The 20,013-nt window shown below is 36.0% G+C and overlaps 2 protein-coding genes across 2 annotated transcripts; one reads left to right on the forward strand and one right to left on the reverse strand.

Annotated features, from left to right (window-relative positions):
• Positions 1–965: 965 nt before the first annotated feature.
• Positions 966–17,097, reverse strand: LOC119074331 (sodium-dependent phosphate transporter 1-B). The gene is made up of 11 exons (XM_037180415.1): positions 16,954–17,097; positions 8,165–8,211; positions 6,315–7,027; positions 4,731–5,077; positions 4,477–4,668; positions 4,246–4,416; positions 3,796–4,186; positions 3,435–3,737; positions 3,172–3,357; positions 2,880–3,100; positions 966–1,139 (listed from the first exon to the last, which is right to left on the reverse strand). Exons 3-11 carry the CDS (start codon positions 6,395–6,397, stop codon positions 1,078–1,080), a joined length of 1,956 nt encoding a protein of 651 aa, XP_037036310.1. The 5' UTR covers positions 6,398–7,027; positions 8,165–8,211; positions 16,954–17,097; the 3' UTR covers positions 966–1,077.
• Positions 17,098–18,369: 1,272 nt separating this feature from the next.
• LOC119074348 (protein Mpv17) lies at positions 18,370–19,260 on the forward strand. Its single transcript, XM_037180443.1, has 2 exons — positions 18,370–18,764; positions 18,841–19,260. Exons 1-2 carry the CDS (start codon positions 18,507–18,509, stop codon positions 19,207–19,209), a joined length of 627 nt encoding a protein of 208 aa, XP_037036338.1. The 5' UTR covers positions 18,370–18,506; the 3' UTR covers positions 19,210–19,260.
• The last annotated feature ends 753 nt before the right edge of the window (positions 19,261–20,013 follow it).

The following is a 20,013-nucleotide window of genomic DNA, read 5'->3' on the forward strand; positions in this document are numbered from 1 at the left end:
AAAAAATTATTCAAAATCTTAACAGACTGTAGCGTCTGTAACGTTTTTCCTTAAAAAAAAAAAAAACAATTTTCAAGAAGAATTTTCAATAAATGGAATTCAAGTAAATTTAACAAATCGTATACACGAACATAATTATCATTTCTTACTTTTCAATACTTTCAAATACTTCAAAATCTTCGAACGTGGCCTTAAGCAACGACATGCGAGATAAATTAAAAATCGGTTTCGATAAAAATCTCTTGGTTTTGTTGCACTTTTAAAATGAACGAAACAAAGAAAATTTTGATCGAAACACAATTACATGTGTGTGTGTATTCGCATGGCCCAATCTCTCTTACAAAGTCCGTTTAATTACATGAGAAAACTGAAATAAAAAACACAATCGCTATGAATAAAGGTGAAGTCACAGTCATCCGTTTTGTCTCCGTTTTGCCTCCACGGCGTGTCTATGACCGTTGACATTTTAACCAATTGATCATTTGTTAGACCGACTTATTATCTGAACTGTCAATGTCAAACACGGAGACAAAACGGAGAAAAAACGAATGACTCTGAGGCCACCTCAAGTCAAGTATAAAACAAGTCGGTGAAATTGAATTCTCATACTTTTTCCACGCGATGTGAAAATTTTGACAGATGACCCATACATTTTGTGTCAAATTTTCATTTCACCGGCGTTATTTCACTTGGCTATACGGATTAGCTTACACATTTAAGTATAAATTCCGACAAATTATCTGAAAAAAATGTTTTGTATATTACAAATTGATAGGTCTAGGAGTGAGGTCTAAATGTTAAAATTTCAACAACAAAAAAAAACCTTAAAAACAAAAATGGAATAAAATTCTGAAAATTCAACTTTTTCTTTGTGATATAACAACATTCGGAACATCGGAGTTTGTTGAGAAAAAAACGTAATTTTTTGTTTGCGTAAAAGATATAGAAAAAGAAAACTCGGCAAAAACTTACGCGTTCATTATATTAATATTAACAAAAAGAAAATCTTTTTTTTTTTCATTTTAAGTATCTTAGCACTATATACGTTCTTAAATGGCTAATAAGTATATTGTGTGCTTAAAGTACTAATTTAGTTAATATGACCATAAAACCAGCGCTGAGAAGTGCCGCTATGGGAACTAAAAAAATGGAAAGAAATGTTTGGTGTTAAATGGAAATAAATCATTTTCAATAATAAACACGAAAGCTAGAAAAGCCGAGAAAAGCTCTAAAAATGACGACCACCAAAAGCTATCCTCAACCACAATCGTCAAAATTGCCAGGTGGCGGGACATTTCCACACCGTCAATATCGTCAGGAACGATATTATCGTTTTTTTGGACGATACTATCGTCTAAAAAACGATAGTATCGTTCAAAAAAACGATAATATGCGTCCAGAACGATATTATCGTCCCAAAAATTATCGACCAGGACGATAATATCGTCCAAATTAACGATAAATTTGTTCAGAAAAAGAAAATAACGATAATATCGTCCAGCGGATATTTTCATCTAGGACGATAGTATCATCAAAAAAACGATAGTATCGTCCAAAAAAACGATATTATCGTTTAAAAACGATATTATCGTTTTTTTAAACGATAATATCGTCAAGAAAACGATAATATCGTCCTGAAAATATTTTAAAATTTATAATTTTAGACATTATCGTCCTGGATGAAATTTTTTTGATACTATCGTCTAAAAAACGATAATATCGTTCCTGACGATATTGACCGTGTAGTTATGTCGCCTCATCAAATTGCCAACCAAACTCATGCAATATCTTTCGTCGAGAAACAATGATCCCTTTCGAAAAATTCGTTAACTAAAACACAAATCCTTCCTCAGAAAAGTCAGTTGGTGATATCTGGGTTTCGTCCTATAAGTCCAAAAGAAACGGGAAAACCATTTTTTGCGGATTTCAAATTGTCTCTCTTTCTATACCAGAAACGGGTGAAGTTCGCATTGTACATTACGGTTATCGAGTCATCAGTGTGTACATCGTTGCAGCCACTAAACATATTGCATCTACCGTTACTACCGCACAACGCATAAAAACCTTAGAGAAGCGAATTTGTGAGAGAAAGTTATATATAATTCTCTCACAAACTCGCCTCTCTAAGGTTTTTATGCGTTGTACGGTAGTGCTATACTATACCTAAATTATTAAGTTCGGGCGAACTTTAGGACATTGCCTATGTGATATAATCGTTGGTCAAAGGCTGTATGTAACCACTGAGCCAACCCGTCCGATGAGAGAGGTCGCACAACGTGAGATGAATCTCAGGCACAAATCAATCCATTTTTGTGATATTTTTTTTTTTGTTAAAAGTATCATGGGAGTATAGTCCAACAGTCACATAGCAGTTCCGGCAGTTGTCCAAAAACATTTATTTTTTTAGAAAAAACGAAAGGCAACTCCATTTGTGAGACAGTTCGGGAATTTTCAGAATTCAGAATCTTAGAATCAATCGAACGGTAATCGCAGTAGCTACCAAACAAGCCCCACCTTGCTATACGTTGACTTTCCTCTGTATTTTTGTGGTCGTTCAAATTCATTCGTCATTCGTCGGTGTCATTCGAAACCTATTAAGACTACCTTTCAAACCAAGGTTGTATGAGAAGGTTATGCCGATGGATCGCAAAAATCCACTGAACTTTGCTGTACTTTTTTCAATTTGCGCAATTTCAGTTCAGTTGAATTTTCGTACTGAAATGCAGGTGTAGAGTTACTGATGGTCGTCATGTTTTCAACATTTACGAAGCAAACAAGAGTTTCTCAACTAAATACTTCTGACCCATCCATCCCTAGGTTCTCTCTGATTATCTCTGATGTCCTGACATCATTGAACAAAAAAAATCCGCAAAACTCACCTGTTACCACCCACGCATAGACAATGTTTCGAAACAGTTTCCAGTCGACTGCTTTTTCTTGTGGTACACCAGCTGCATTTTCCTCGGGTGTATTTTTGTGAGCATTTGTATATCCAACGAAAACGACCGATCCGACTTTGCAATGTGTTGTGGATATTGGTAAGCCAATCTTACTAGCCAGCAGCACTGTCATCGCTGCACCAATCTCGATTGTGAACCCACTGGAAAAAGGTTTTCATTTTTTAACAAACAAACAGTTCCGATAGAACCACCGGATATTGATGTGGCTTACGTTGACGGAGTTATTTTCGTCAGATCATTGCCAACAGTTTCGATCACACGTCTACCCCAAAGCCATAAGCCAAGTGATATTCCGACCCCTCCGAATAACAGAATCCAAATCGGCGGTTCAGTTGCTTGCATCACAGATCCTTCCACGTAAATCATGAATATTGCTATGAGTGGTCCGATAGCGTTGCTGCAAGCGACATCATTGATGCATTTCAAATAATCTCATGTCTCGCATCGATAAAAATGTCAAATCGAAAAAGTTACCTGACATCATTGCCACCGTGAGCAAAACTTCCAAATGAAGCCGTTAAAATTTGTAAAAATGAAAATAGAGCGGACACGTCCTCCGGCTCGTCTGACGGTACTTGTACTTTGGCATCGATCAATGGAAGCTTACTGGAATTCGGCGACAATGTGGTTGATATCATACGATCCAAACTGCCCGCACTGTTCACATTACACAGATCAGCTTTGGTGTCGATGTAAACTTGAGTGGGCAATGTCGGTAGATCCGTTATTGGTATGTTAACATCACCGTTCACGTTATTAGGTGACATTTTGGCGTCCCTGGAAACGACAGTTTCGTTAGTAAAGTCAGTTTAAGAATTCACCAGAATTCGCGTACCTTTGTCCAACCGAACTCGGTGAGCGATAGCTCTGTTGTCTATCGAAATAGCCTCGTATCGTAATGCCGTGCTGCTGTTCGTCGATATAATTCAAACTTGTGATCGTTAGGTCGGTATTGTCAAGACTCGTTTTGCCCAGCAGACTTTCAGCTTTTTCGATAATTTTCGGATCGATTTTGTAGCCGTTTCCGTTCGGTATCGGCGACAGTTTGGAAAAATCGCAAAAGTCCAGATTTTTCGTTAGGCTTTTGTCTTTGTACGCGCTCGGCGGTGCAGTGTCTCTGAAAGACACCAATTCGGTGGTTTCGGTGATCGAAGGTAATGGCTTTCCATCGGCTATCAACGAAGCTGGACGTCGTTTACTTTTCGGACTGCCACTCGGTGTTGACTCTTTGGAATTTGTCATGTTCTAACAAATTTAAACGGAAACGATTTTCGGTTACACTTACCGCTAGAACCTTCGATCGTGAACTTGACCGGTTTTTTGGCTTGGCCTTGTCCCAATATTTTTCGTCGTTGCCACGGGACAATGAACAGTTGAACCAAAATAGCAGTAACTAGTCCAACAATCAAACTAGCAGCAAATGCCAGCCATGTTGGTATGTTATTCATATAAAGTACTGCGGACAAACAAAACCTGAATGCGTTAAGAATGACAACAACAAAATGTAGGGACTTACGCTCTGGACCATCGTGAACGATGCTGAATACGTTAACAAACAGAGTAACTCCGTAGAAAATTGGTAGAGCGAAAAGTCCTGCCTTCAGCGGATTGGCCGTGTTCAAAATAAATCTTCGAACGCAGGCGAACAGAGCTACACTTGTTATACCACTTAGCACCGGCGATATGAACCAAGACCCAATAATTTTGCCTACAAATTCCGAACGGCGAGATCAATATTGCCCAAAATTATTTGATCGATATTCACAATACCTAAGGTCCACCAATGCAATCCTTGAGTTCCACGAGCGACCAAACTGAATCCAATGGTCGATCCGACAATGCTATGCGTACCAGAAATCGGTAACTTAAAGAAAGTAGCAACCAGCAACCAAACAGCACTACTCGCCAACGACGACAGACATCCAAGCATCAATTCAACTTCTGAATTTTCGTAAACGGCCACTTCTAAGATCCCTTTACGCATCGTATTGGACACTTTGTAGCCAATGAACACCGAACCAGCAACTTCGCAAAAAGTGGCCAACCAGCATGCCTGTCTTATGGTTAACACTCCAGATCCAACACTTGTGCCGAACGAATTAGCAACATCATTCGCTCTGGAATGATTTGTTTTTAATCGGTTAGTCGGGGTGACAAAGTATGTAAATATTGAATCGATCCCTGCCGACTCTCATAGGCCTACAGACTTGAGGCTTGTGAGATATTGTTATTGAGAGTAGGGTCGTCGAGAAATCAGATAGGAATCTTAATCCTTCAATTCTGAAACATTCTTCTGTCCCACCACCTTCCCAGTTCTAGAACTTTCAGGATTTTGAAGGATTTCTGAGGTTTTTTTGGGTTCCCTTCTGGACATGCATGTTGGTTCCCAAAATTCTAGTACCACACTAAGTGTTGATCCACCATATTCCCAGTTCTAGAACGTTAGGATTTTGAAGGATTTCTGAGGTTTTTTTTAGGTTCCCTTCTGGACATGCATGTTGGTTCCCAAAATTCTAGTACCACACTAAGTGTTGATACACCATATTCCCAGTTCTAGAACTTTCAGGATTTTGAAGGATTTCTGAGGTTTGTTTAGGTTCCCTTCTGGACATGCATGTTGGTTCCCAAAATTCTAGTACCACACTAAGTGTTGATCCACCATATTCCCAGTTCTAGAACGTTAGGATTTTGAAGGATTTCTGAGGTTTTTTTTTTGGTTCCCTTCTGGACATGCATGTTGGTTCCCAAAATTCTAGTACCACACTAAGTGTTGATCCACCATATTCCCAGTTCTAGATCGTTAGGATTTTGAAGGATTTCAGAGGTTTTTTTTGGGTTCCCTTCTGGACATGCATGTTGGTTCCCAAAATTCTAGTACCACACTAAGTGTTGATCCACCATATTCCCAGTTCTAGAACGTTAGGATTTTGAAGGATTTCTGAGGTTTTTTTTGGGTTCCCTTCTGGACATGCATGTACGGGCTTTCGCAATTGCGTAATTTATAAGATGAAAAATTTCTGTAAAAATTTGACTTTTCGCACTAGTACTCGTGCTGAATGGGTGGGTGCTGTCGGTGGTTAACTTTGTCTCAGGTAATTTATGTTGTCTGCCACAGCTGTAGATTTTGTATGGAGAGCTACAGCTGCGGTAGTTGTTGTAGGTTACCTGGAGACAAGTTACTTGCAACAGGTAGGATTTTCAACTCTTTTTTGTCGTTTGCTTTATACCATAGTCACTTCGTTGACCCATAAGAGAACGAATTATCGAAACAATGTGAAATCAGAGAAATGATAACAGATGTCGCTAGCAACAACAGATATCATTTCCCTGGCAAGGAATGTGACATTAACTTACCCAATACCAAACGCCAACACAAATGCGATGATGAAACTGACAATAACTATCCACAGTATAAGCGTTGAGTATGGATCTAACATTTTGACTCTTTTGTTTTGTTCTTTTGGCAATAAATTTTACTTGTTTGCAATGAGATTGAACTGAGAGGAGACGGGGGGCGAAACAACGATAAAATGGAATATCGAAATTAGACAATTTTTTTATGAAAACAAAGTATCCAAAAAGGAAGGAAATTAATCGAAAACGAACGGGAAAAAGTAAAATATTTTTTTATATTTTTTGATAGGAAAGAAACAAATTGGTAGAAAATTATTAATTACCCTGCACCCAAACAAAATAATTATTTCATCATAATAAGGTTTAATTAAAATTTAAGTTTTATTATGTCGCGGAAAAAACCGATAGAGTGATTCGTCATTTTGTAATCGTTTAAATTTGAGAGCGAGAATGAGAACCGGAAAATTAATTTGGAACGATTGTGGGTTCAATTGAAAATATACGAAGAACGGTTTTGGCTGAATTTAAGTGATCCAAAAAACGATATGAACAAAGAACAGATTAATTGAATTGTGTGTTTAACTGAAGCGTTCCTGATTTAGGATAAAAATTGGGTATGCAAATATATCTTATTAAACAATTAATACTCCTATTTGAAGGTAGAAAATAGACTATCTCTTCCAAAATTCTTATTATCTGCTACTGGTTGTCAACTGGAAAATAATAAAAGAAATTTTTACAAATCTTTTAATTCGATTCCTGTAACCAACGCACTCCAAAAACAGTCAGGCACAAAAACAGAATTTTTTTAATGGTCAAAAAGCCTCTCATTTTGATACCCGCAGTGGTATCATACCAACATAACAAACTAAATTTATATGAAAAATTCTGACTACTGCGTCAAGTTGGCCTGTTTTTTTAATTCTGTTCTTGTGCCTGTTTTGGAGTGCGTTGCTGTAACACAAACTTTAAATAAGACTCTGTGGGATTCTTCCACCGATCAAAATCGGACCCATATCGTCTGGGATGGTTTGAAAGGTCTGTAACAGTAGACCACAAAACCGACCTCAGATAGTAAGTATCGAGCTACACCTAGTTGCTGAATGCTGATGGGAGATATCTGAAGGTGAAAAAGGCTATTTTTAGACTAATTTTATGGCTGCTCAATATGAGCGATGTAGGTGAGTGCGAGCTCGTTAAAAAGCTGAGGGCATGCCTAGTTTCAGAAGATCCATTGATATATGTTGTAAAAAATGTATAACAAAAATATACAAAATCCCTGTGACCTTTAGACAGGTCTGGGCTGGTACTGATAACGGTAAATGTGAACCTAACATGTTAGTTGTAACGTACATTATCTATACATTCCATTGATACCTCATATGCAGTGCTGAAAGTACCTGAATTCAGCTATCCAACGAGCACACTCTCACATGCATCTATCATATTTAGTGGTCATAAAAAGAAGCTTAAAAAAACACCCTTTTTCGATCTTCAAAGATCTTCCACCAGCAACCAGGTGTGACTATCTGAGACCTGTTTTGAGGACTATTGGCAAAGACCTTTCCATATCTGGGTCTGATTTTGATAGGTGGATTTTCAAAAGATCCCTATCTATCAGCCAGGCCTGATTGCTTAGAGTTCGTTCAGGAACTCTTCGTTAATTTTCACTAGTGACGATTTTGACACTTCTTTCATATAAAATATGTCAAAATCTTCACTTTGGATATCGAATTTTTAGTTCCTGAACGAGCCCTTATATATCGGTCATAGCTATCGATAGATATTGCAACCAGAGTCTTCCTATTTGTTTCTCTGTTTCAAGTTTTTTTTATTTTAATAACTCTTACCTTAGGCAGAGGACAGCCAAAACGAAGTTTGTCATAGATTTTCATGGCTGGAAAGAAAGAGAAAGACATAAATAAGACGGAACAAACTTTTGCATTTAAGTCAAGCATACAACCAGCCGGTGAAATGAAACTTTGACACAAAATGTATGGGCCATCTGTCAAAGTTTTCAGATCCTGAGAAAAATGTATGAGATATTCATTTCACCGACGACTGTCTGTATACTTGATTTTAGTATTTTCTGCATCACAGCGAAGTATCATTATTCAAATTTCATTATAATAATACAACATCATGTCATCCAATCATTATCTAAACCATTTTTTTTTGTTTATTCAATCAGATAAAATTCTCTATCTTTAGTTTAAAAAAAAAAGAAATGAAGATTATAGCGTGATAACGTTTCGTTGGATAATTAGCCGACAACTCAGCAGAAAAATTATTCGGAAAATACATACGCAGCAATCTGCAAATATTTAACATTAAAATCACAAAGATTTGCGGTAAAAAGATATGAAACTGAAAATTTTGTCGTTTATATTGTGTCCTCTTAACAACACTTCTTCGTTAAGACGAATCTACACAGCGCTAAATTGTAGCCTAAATTGGTGCAGAAAAATGATACATTTTCGATGATAACTTCGAACCCGCGTCCTTTCTGGAAAAAGGGGGACCATTGTTTTGTGTAAAGAAGTATTGGCTTTCAGTAACAACGATAAATAATTGTAGTGATGTTTGTCTACAATGACAAATCTCCGAATTTGTGCCAATTTTAATGACCTATTGGGTTTTCTCTTAGTAGGTTACACCACCCCAAACATTATTCCTCCTCAAAAGCCAACACCTTTTAACACAAAACGATGGCAGCACTTTTTTCAGGAAGGACGCGGGGACGAAGTGATCATCGAAGATATTCAATTTTTTCGCACAAATTTAGGCTGCAATTTAGCGTTGTGCCGATTCGTCTTAATAATCTCGTACGTGTGTTTACTGAAAATTCTTATCAATGTTTGACTAATCCCTGTGTAGTTAGATCATTATTGATGGCTTCGTTTGTTCAATGTAAATAAAAAGCAGCGCAAATACTAAAAAAGAATGAGTAAACTTGATTCAGCAGAATTTTACTGCAGTCTTGACGAGCCTTTTTACACGTTTTTTCAAGTTGGTAACAGATGTCATTTATAGACAGTCAGTTAAGTAGTGAAATGATTAGTATTGCGTAATGTTAATTGTTTGAAACATTGTGAAATTGCGATTTCCACAAATTTGAAGGATAGCTTAAGTCTGAATTCACAGTCATCCGTTTACATTCCATTTTGTCTTCGTGTACATGACAGTTGGCATTTAATACAACAGAGCACATTGTTTGAAACGACAACTGTCACAAATACGGAGGCAAAACGGATGACTGTGAGGCCACTTGATTTGATGTAGAAAGGCAATGGCGATTTTTTGCACGGTAGTATGGTACATAATGTACCGTGACGGGTACTTTTACCCATCGTGTTATATGCGAGACCTTCATTAATCCTTGCGGCACTTCTTGCCAGAGCTCATGAAATATAAAGCTCAATTTAACTGTATTCTGTTTACGATTAAGCAGACATCACCATGCAGAGTTACATTTCTGTTAACCTAACCAATTAAAAATTGACCTTCATTTAGTAGCTGCCACACAGGCGAAACAAATTTAAAAATATCAAAAAGCAATGCTAAGCAAGTAAAAAAAGCAACAACAACACCGACAAATATTTGCACTGTTTTGCTGAAATTTAGTCGATGTCTGGTCTGTTTCGACATCATTTAATTGAATTGAAATTAATTTATGAAAGACAAAACAATTAAAATTAGTTCAATTTGTGTAATACTTTGCTAATAACAATTATTATTCAGATAAAAAAAGCTCAGAAACGAGTAACGTTAGAGTTTGTCGATCGAGTCCATAAATATCATCAATTTATTTATTCTTCGATGATCGTTTTCACGTTTTCCATATTATGATGGTATTCGTTGTGTCACCAGGAGCGGTATTACGGCATGAGTTTTCTATATTCATCTCTTTTTCTATTTTACCGACGCTTCGCTATTAAAAGCAAGATGTCGTTGCAATAACCAGGTGTCGGTATATCAACAGAAAAATAATTCCGTTTTTGCTCGATGGATTTTGGTCAAATATAATGTCAGAGCAATAGCACATGATCTCAGGAATTCTGAGATCCATACGCTTGACGCTACTATCATTATTTTACTAAAATCTGTCGAGTAAAAATGTAAATATTTTTCTGTTGACCTACTGACACCGAGTTATTGCGACGACATCTTGCTCAAGAAGATTTCAAAATAGCGAAGCGACGGTAGAATACAGTCGGAGAAAAATAGATTTCAGGATTTTAAGAGACATCATCGTTTTCATCGTTTTTCTTTATTCTCTCATTTCGCATGTTATTTCAAATGGCAACTGAGAGAATTAGAGAAATGATGCTATCTCTAAAAAAAACCCGAAATCTATATTTCTCCGACTGTAGAAAAAGAGAAGAGAAGCAGATCGGACGATAGATAAAGATGCCATCCACGCCATTAATCGTATAAATTTATACGTCAGAGAGAGCTTTTTTCTTCTTTGTTACGATCTGTCAGTTTTTCTAAAATTGAGATATCTTTGCTGTTTTAAGTGGTTTTTCATATTTTTTTGGACCGAAATGTTTTAAAATGTGTTTGGAATCGATTGACATTAACAAAATAATAAAAAAGAAAAAAATATTTTCACGCAATCCGTTAATGCCAATCGATTCCAACTACATTTTAAAACATTTTGGTCCAAAAAAATGTGAAAAACCACTTAAAACAGCAAAGATATCTCAATTTTGGTTTTCATTGCCATACTAAATCGCAAAATAGAAAAACTGACAGATCGTAACAAAGGAGAAAAAAGCTCTCTCTGACGTATGAATTTATACGACTAATGGCGTGGATTGCTCTTTATACGTTTAAACGACGTCCCAGTCGTCATATTAGCATCTATCTGAAAGAAATCCATTCACTTCCTTCAACTACAAAGCCTCACATAGGCTTAAATGTTTATACTTTCGTTCCTGGTCAACTTTCATCTTAAATGCTATCAATTAAGACTCGTGAATCTCGAGTTTCTAAATCGGTATCGTTACCGGCTATGAAAATAGATTTCAACTAACATCGAAAATTTGCATAGAAAATTAAATAAAGAACTTCCGTTAAACCGAAAAATTCCCAATTTTGAACTATAAGTGTTTGCACATGCCCTTAATATGGTGACTATTCAAATATGTTTCATTTGAAATTAAATCCAACTCACACTCCAGTTAATGTCAACCGAAACTGATCAGCTGAGGCAAACATACACAAATTCGGTTGACATTACCTGTATTTCGTATTTACGTCTGTATCAAATCGAAAAATATTGCTCTGGCCGCCGAAAAAAATATGAAAAACTTTCTCAAAATATTTTCGCAAATCCAAATTTTTCTTTTACTAAAAATCAAAATGTAAACGAACAGAAATATATACCGTCGTCGTGTTGAAATAAATATAATGCAAAAAGATTAACGCTGTCCCGCGTGTAAATGGTGTGGGTTAAATTCCGCGCACTCGTCAACCGAATTTTTTTTAAAATATATTTTGTTAATGTTCCAGTAATTCCCACAGAAAACTTTATGTAAATATACATTTCAAGTGACATAGTCAGATCGTTATAAGGTTATGGGTTCAATGTCCATCCCGGCAGCATCCATACATCAATATTTAATTGAAGGCGAAGAGATCACAATATTCGAATCAAAAATATCACAATACAAAAATCGTATCTACATCTACAACATTAATTGAAAAGAAACTATTATAATACCTATAGATGGCGTCGCATGTCTACGTATAAACATCCAAACAACGCACTCTAAATAAGGTACTCACACTTGACAGTGTGTTACACAACTATACAACACTATAAAAAACCATTTCCTATCAATTAGTATGCTATTTCAATGGTGTTGAGGAATTTCGCGCCGCGTCATTTACAATAAACCACAAAGGGACATTTTCCATGTACAAAATATGTCATTTTGTCAATTATTGTGAATGACGCGGCGCGAAATTCCTAGCAACCATTTCAATGAGTTCAATGAATATAAACTAAGGTTCTGAAAGAACAGGTTAAGACAGCCACGATGGCGGATGACACCGAAATTGATAAACAGATTTTGGGGGAAATCAACTTAGAAAATGTTTTTTTAGGAAAATTCGAAATTTCGTTTTTGCTAGTTTGCCTTTTTCATATAAACTTCGTAACCGCTGACGCAATTTCTGCCCTAATTCGTAACAAAAAACTTTATAGAAAAATAGAACAAAAGTATTAGAATTAGGTCAGATTTGTGTGTGTGTGTGTGTGTGTGTTCCTTCGTGATCAACTCATAGTTGTCTGAACCTGTTCTTTCAGAACCTCGATATAAACCAGGTATGGCTTAATGTCACCGCGGAGGATATAATCATTTAAAAAAAGTATTCAAATGCACTCATTTGCATATTATTTTGACATGAATAATGAATGCGTTCAAGACAAATCGACGATTATGATCACTTTTGCCTGAAGTGCGTTGATCCAATCTAATTTTTGTTTTATGTACCAATTCTCTCTTTCTCCAATTTTTAGTAAAATCTTTTTTTTCCTAACCTACTCACGAACTAAAGTATAGTTTCCACTTAAAAAGAGCACTCCGTTTAGCCTTCGTCTACATGACAGTTGTAAAATGGAACAAAGGAACTGTCACGTAAACAGAGTAAAAAATTGAAATAAATTCAATTTCCACTCCGTTTGCGTGACAGTTCTTTTGTTCTATTTTACAACTGTCATGTAGACGGAGGCTAAACGGAGTGCTCTTTTTAAGTGGAAACTATACTTAAGTCCATTGTCCATAACAAAAGATGTTAAAATTGATCATTACGAGAAAACGTTCGTGAAATTTACATTGAAAATCGAAATCATTGTCTCTGCCGGGATCAGTATAAAATAGTTGATACAAAGGAACTCTTTGTGTGCGGATATATTTTGAATAATGAGATATCACACAAAAACTCGACTGAGATATTATCTGTGACAACTTTGCCAACTCTCGTGCCAAGTAAAATTTTGCCGGTTCACTTTGAATAACTTTGAAAATTTCAAAGTCAAAATCGATTGGAATTATGACAAAAAAAATCAAATCAACGATGAAAGTCGGTGGAAGAGATACAGCCGGCGAGATATGTGAAATAGGACTCACGGGTGGGATTTTAATTTCTGTTTAGGAACTGCCCTAACAGAACATATTTATTGTTGTTAAATTTTTTTTTCTTGGATATGTAAACAAGTAGAATAGGATACTATAGGAATAGAAATGAGGAAAAATAAACGATTTTATGACTGCTTCGAACATTTTTTTTCGTTAGACGTTTAAAACGTCACTTTGACAGATGGAAAAGAACGACTATTGGTACACAACTTCATACGAAATAGTACTCTATTTGACAGCTCTCACTAGGATAGTTGTGATGTTAGGCCAAGCCCGTTAGCGCATCGCAGTCCCATTTTAATCATAAAAGTTGAAAGTTATGCCATATTATTAGGATGCAGAATTCAACTCATTTTACTTTTCCATTTACCTGAGGCCTACAACTTTGAATAAAAATTCGATTTTTAAATTTAGTACTTCATTTGGCGATTCGGTCTTAATACTTGCAATTTGTAATTGAGATTTTCTCGTTAAGACCCTCATAGAGCTGAAAAGCATTGGTTCTGGTCACTTTTAAGAGCAAAAAGGCACACAGGCTCTACTGTTACACCAAATTGATATAAACTTAGACACACATGCTCTTGGTCTACGAATTGTGTTCTCGATGACCAGTTTCCAGAAAATGTTGTAAAATTATCTGCAATTGCATATCGACCAAATCGCAATCGTTATCAATTAGTTCAAAAGCAAATATTCGATTATTTACACGTTTCAATAAATTTTTGGATACGTGTGCATTAACGACTTCCGGAGCTTCGTGTGGTAGGTATAGGTATTTATTTATTATTTTTAAAATTATTTTCGTATTGTTTGGCGTATTGTATGACAAATGTGGCTTAGACGTGCAAAACATTATTAAATAGTTTTTTTCACAACTAAAAGGCAGAAATTATATGTTTGCAGTCAGAGCCAATGGCAGAAGCGAGAGCTACAAGTCACACGAAAATATGGTATTAACACATAGTTTTTCACAACAAAGGCATCCAAAGTTTCAAGCTGAGGTGAGAAAATGAGTCTATTATCATCTGCGTTGTGAAATCGTATTAAACCATAATTTGAGTATGCCTTTCTATACGGGGCAACATTTCTTCAGAAAAACGAATTTCAATTAAAAACCAGTAATCTTTTCTTGTGAATTTTACTCGACTGAACTCGGTGGATAAATAAATAAAATCAAATCAAGTCATCATTTTGACTGCGATCGATATAATAGCTATAACTCGTATCATTTATGAAGTTTGTTTCTTATATATTTTAACTATAAATTTTGAAGAACTTTGGCGCCTTCAGCAGAAAGACACTTTTTGTTATTGCAAATGCCGAGTAGATAAATACATTTGTACGTTAATTATATACTACAAAATGGTACTAGCGACTACATATGACGCAAATTTCAATGAATTCAATTAGCATCAACATTAGAAGTTAAATAGCGATTGTAATAACATTCGATCAGATAAGTGACTAAACTCTAAACAGTCAATATTCGTTGTATTACTGCGATCGTTGAATAGTATATTACTATACAAGGGAAGGAATTTGATATTTCGTATCCAGATAAGTAAAAGTGTCCGAGGTACTTTTACTTATCGTGATACGAAATATCAAATTACTTCCCGATTGTAGTATGACGTTTTCTTTTATGAAGGAGGGAAAGACTTTTACCTAGGGACGGAAAGTCCATTTTCCCTCCCTAGTAAAGAAAATATTTTTTTTAAAGAAAACCGAGCCGGATCTATCTCGAATACGCTACAGGTTATATTGTTAGGAGGTCAAGGGGCGACACACTTGTTGGATTAAATGAAATAGATTGACAAAATGAAGAAGTTTAATTATATTATATTAATTTCGAGACCTGCAGTGCAACTAGTGTCATACAATGACCTTGGAAATTGTTTTCCTCAATCTGTTCAAAGTAATTGAATTGATTTTCCAAAAAGAGACCCTCGAGGGTTGATGATCATCAATACTCGATTAGTCTGAAACGATTGTTTTATGGGAAAGTTTTGTTTTCTGTGTTGCACTTCAGTGTGGAGGAGACAGTTCGGCTATTTTGTTTAGACAAATTTCTGAATTTGTTGTCGGGCACGCCAGACCTGCCAACGAAAATTTATTGAAACGAATTGAAGTGTCCATCATGAAAAGATTGACCGAAAAGAAAGTTTTTAAACTTTCAATGAAACCTTCGCAACAATGTTTGTCGTCTAAGATGCACCAAACAGTTGTGTAAATATGTTAATGTAGCAGTCTAGTGCGGTAATATTTTCGTTAACTTAACATTGCTATACAGTAAATCACGAGCAAGAAGCTCTTCTCGGTTTCCTGATTGATGACGCATGTTAAACTACCGGGTGTCGCACACACTCATGACTCGGAGTCTAATAATAATATCACAAAAATGGTGTACCCAAAAGGTACACACAACATACTCAAGATTCACCAGACCGAAATCGTAACTTATAGATGATTACACGCGGTCATATCTTTCCGGTTCGCCGTCGAAACGTGAAAAAGTACAACAGGTATATATATTTATTGCGATCTTAATCATCACCGACGCGACGATATGATTTTTAGCACACGTCGAGTATACGTATATTTATAGCATCGATTTATCACATTGCCAAAATTACCGATAATTTTTAATTCCGAAATGTTTCACAAAAAATGTATAAAACTCCAATCAGTCCATCGGAGTATGACGTATTCGGGCAAAAGTCCAATTCCCGTGTAACGATTTGTCCAAAGAGAAATTCTCCTTTTTATTTCGATTTTTTTTTCACGTGTCAACGACGAACGTGTTAATCATTAATTCTGTTCAAATGGCAACCAAATTGTGCAAAATGTCATATTTGAATTATAATACGGTCTTATTGGGTATGCCGTTGATAGTTCAGGAAAATAAATAAATTTGTAATGACGACGACAGGGACGACGAATATTTAAAAACACAAAAACGAATGTATCAATCAAACAGATGAAATTTACATAATACGAGGACTGTACGCTGAAATAGCTTAGGAACATAAAAATCCTTCGAAAACCGATGGTTACCTATGCGACTTTAGCGTTTCGTAACTCGATGAAATCGTCAATTTGATGCGTATACAATCGAGGGATAATAATTCGGCACAATTCTAATTACACAATTCCATGATCAATTTCGAACGATTCTCTGGAAAATATATACATCCCCAATATATATATATATATGTAGTTATATACGCGCCATTTAACTTATTGATTTACTTGCTATTTCCAAGTGTACCTACACAGAACGAGAGCTGTATAGGCACATATGTGCACACATAAATACTCTGGCTGGATTTTATACACGTGAATATGGTGAAGATGCAAAAAAAAAGAACGAAAGATTCTTTACAAATTTTACACAGTGCATCCACAATCAACAACCATAAGTCCACTTATTTTTAACTTAAAACTATTCGAAAATTTTAATCAAATCAAATCAGATGAATGTATTTACGTACTTTGAATTGAATATTTGAAATTTGGAATTGGCCAAACAACCAAAAGTACTTTTCACAGAAAATTTTTAACGTTCGCACAACACTTTGGCGATACACACCGCACGAATGCTGAAGAGGGAATGATGAAGAAATGTCGAACGCTAAATGAAATCGGAAACAGCTGTAACGTACATACAACAGTATTCTACATCTGCTTTTTGTAGTAGATTTTGCGTGCGATTGTCTGTCTCACAATTTTTGTGTTTGAGTTGCATTTCATCACGGCAGAGAAAAGTAAATCAGGCAGGAGCACTTGTTTTGACCCACACTCGAGATTTGGCGAGATGGCGTTATGTCGTTTTATCATCTACCCTTGTGGCCTGCACATGGACAACCCTATTCTTGCAATATTTAGTAACCCTGACTCGTTTGTCAAACTGTCAAATGACATGACATGTCCTGTGAAATTTTATGTTTTGATATGAATCACATAACAAAAATGCATTTGGTGAAGCGATTTCAGCGTTTCTTTTTAATATTTAAACAAAATAACGTAGAAGACAAATGAGAAAATCAAAGGAGTGAAACAGAATCGAATACACGTGAAAAGTGAAAAAAAAAAACTTGAAAACTTAATCTGTAATATTTTATGCATGAAGATTGCAAGTTACTTGAGGTTCAGTCCTGTGGTTTGATACGTAGAACGCTTGCTTCATACGCAAGAGATCTGGGGTTCAAATCTCGTCAGGGCGCGTAAAACAAAAATTTTATTTCCAAATTTCAATTTCATTGTCAAGTAACTTGCAATCTTCATGCATAAAATATTATTTCAATGTTCGGAACACCACCGAAGCAATACAACATTCAAAATAAAAAAAAAATTAATCTGTAATGAGTTTCTAAATTGACAATTTGTGCCTTCAAAGTCAAAGTGTCTTAACCTGTTCTTACAGAACCTTGAATTTTCAACGAACTTTTAAGCTCTGAAGTATAAATTCATTCATTGAGATGATAATTGACGAGAGTTAAGCACTACACGTCACAAAAAGACGTTTCCCAAATAAAAAATTTTCGGTTCATGCATATCTGTCCTTAATTATGGCGCCACTTTCGAACAAGTACATGGACTTATGTGGTATACTGTATGTGTTATGGACGGTAGATTTTAAGCATTTTAGCTTGTCCTCTACATTCCGTTCGAGCTACAGCTCGAGAAATTGTCTAAAATCTACAGTGCACAACAGACACCACACCGTCTGCGTCTGCATGAAATGTATTAGAAAAGAAAATTCCTTGGAATGGTCTTACAAAAAATTCGGCAACACTGCTCTGCACTTCCATTAGAGGAAAATTGTAACAAAAAAATTAGAAGAGGTAAGATATAGTTGACAGCCGAAACTGTCCTATTGATAAGTATGTACACAATTTATACTGTAGACATGTGTACGATTTCTGTTCGAATAACGAAAAGTCCAATTGAAATCTTATGTGTTATTTTGAACACCGGTGTTTATTAGAGACGTACATAACACAACAAAGTTAAATAAGCAAAAAAAAGTAAAAAACAAGGAAAAATGTCATCAACATTAAGCAAAACCATTTTACATTCATACAAAAGCTGTGTCACATATTCCAGACGAAATTTCGTAGGAATAGCCAGATCATATCAAAGGACATTAGACAAACGTCCATATCTTGTCCAGGCCATACAGGCCGGAATTCTAATGGGTGCAGGTGATCTGTGTGCACAAACATTTTTCACTTCAAGCGAAACGGTGACGATAGACTACATTCGGACACTCAAGTTTTGCTCAATCGGATTTGTGTTCGTTGTAAGAAAAAACCTTTCTTCGGATCATAAAGAACGTCGTACTCAGAGCTCATGAACTTTATTTTTCCTTCGTCAAGGGTCCTTCCGTTCGTTTCTGGTACGGCGCCATGGACAAAGCCATCAAAGCGAAATCACCGGCAACTAGAACTATGATTAAGGTCGGCATCGATCAGTTGATATTCGCTCCGATTTTCACGGCCGCCCTGGTTTCGACGATCAGCTACACCCAAGATCAAAACGTTCAATCGATCAAAGAGAAACTACGGACACAGTATACGGATATCTTGCTGTGCAACTACTATGTGTGGCCTTGGGTGCAGATTGTCAATTTTCGCTTTGTTCCGCTCAATTATCAGGTTTTATTAACTCAGTCTGTTGCGTTCTTGTGGAATATTTACATTTCGTGGAAAACGCATAGTACGGAACACAAAACGGTCAGCGCGTAGAGAGGGTGTAGGGAATTACTTTGCATCAAATAAAGGTTCAAGCTTCAAGAACTTCGTATTCTCTATACTCTTCGACTGCTTCGCAATCCTTTACATCCTTTATGTGCCGATTTTTTGTTTGTGTGGATCAGCTGAAAAACAGCTGAAGCAAATGCATGCTGAAATTTCACTGCCTTCAACTGTTTAATTTCTTAGGTCTTTGTCAAAACGTAAAAGTGCCAACAAGGCTCAGAGTAGAGATTTTTCAATAGATATAGGAACAGTATGAAGTTAAGTATGGTTTCCACTCAACAAAAGTACTCCGAGTGAGAGTCGTGAGATAATGACCTGTCAAATAAACAAAGCAAAAACTGTTATCTCTCGCCCGGAGTACTTTTTTGGTGGGAAATCAAGCCTAAAAAATTGTGAAAAATTGTCCGCCTTTACTAAGTACAAAATTGCGATACTCTTGATTCCGTTGGTTCACACATAAGATCAGAACACACAACTAAGGACCGAATTGCTCGAAATCCAACTCAAAATCTGTAAGTTCAGTAAGGATAATGTAGAAGAACAGTTGACTTTTGGGATCAATTGTAAAAATATTCCAGTTATAACAGCAATAGCAACGAACGGACCTTTCACCGATGGCGATGGTGTTTTATTATTGTTTTTTTTTTGCTGTCGGAATGCAAATTTTGTTATAATCGAACTGTCAAACTGAAGTGGAAGAAAAGAGGGACACAATGTATTTTTTAAGACATAACATAGAGACACACACCGAACGTCTCTGTCTGTCTCATTCTAAAAACCAAATAAGAAAGC

This window comes from Bradysia coprophila, unplaced genomic scaffold (assembly GCF_014529535.1).
Source record: "Bradysia coprophila strain Holo2 unplaced genomic scaffold, BU_Bcop_v1 contig_151, whole genome shotgun sequence".
In the NCBI taxonomy this organism is placed as follows: domain Eukaryota; kingdom Metazoa; phylum Arthropoda; class Insecta; order Diptera; family Sciaridae; genus Bradysia; species Bradysia coprophila.

Coding starts and splice junctions, on each gene's coding strand:
- LOC119074331 (XM_037180415.1), bottom strand. CDS start 6,397: ATGTTAGATCCATACTCAACGCTTATACTGTGGATAGTTATTGTCAGT. Junction 5,078..6,314: donor GTGTTGGCGTTTGGTATTGG/GTAAGTTAATGT, acceptor AAATCATTCCAG/AGCGAATGATGTTGCTAATT. Junction 1,140..2,879: donor CTATGCGTGGGTGGTAACAG/GTGAGTTTTGCG, acceptor CCATTTTTTTAG/TTCCCATAGCGGCACTTCTC.
- LOC119074348 (XM_037180443.1), top strand. CDS start 18,507: ATGTCATCAACATTAAGCAAAACCATTTTACATTCATACAAAAGCTGT. Junction 18,765..18,840: donor CAATCGGATTTGTGTTCGTT/GTAAGAAAAAAC, acceptor TCCTTCGTCAAG/GGTCCTTCCGTTCGTTTCTG.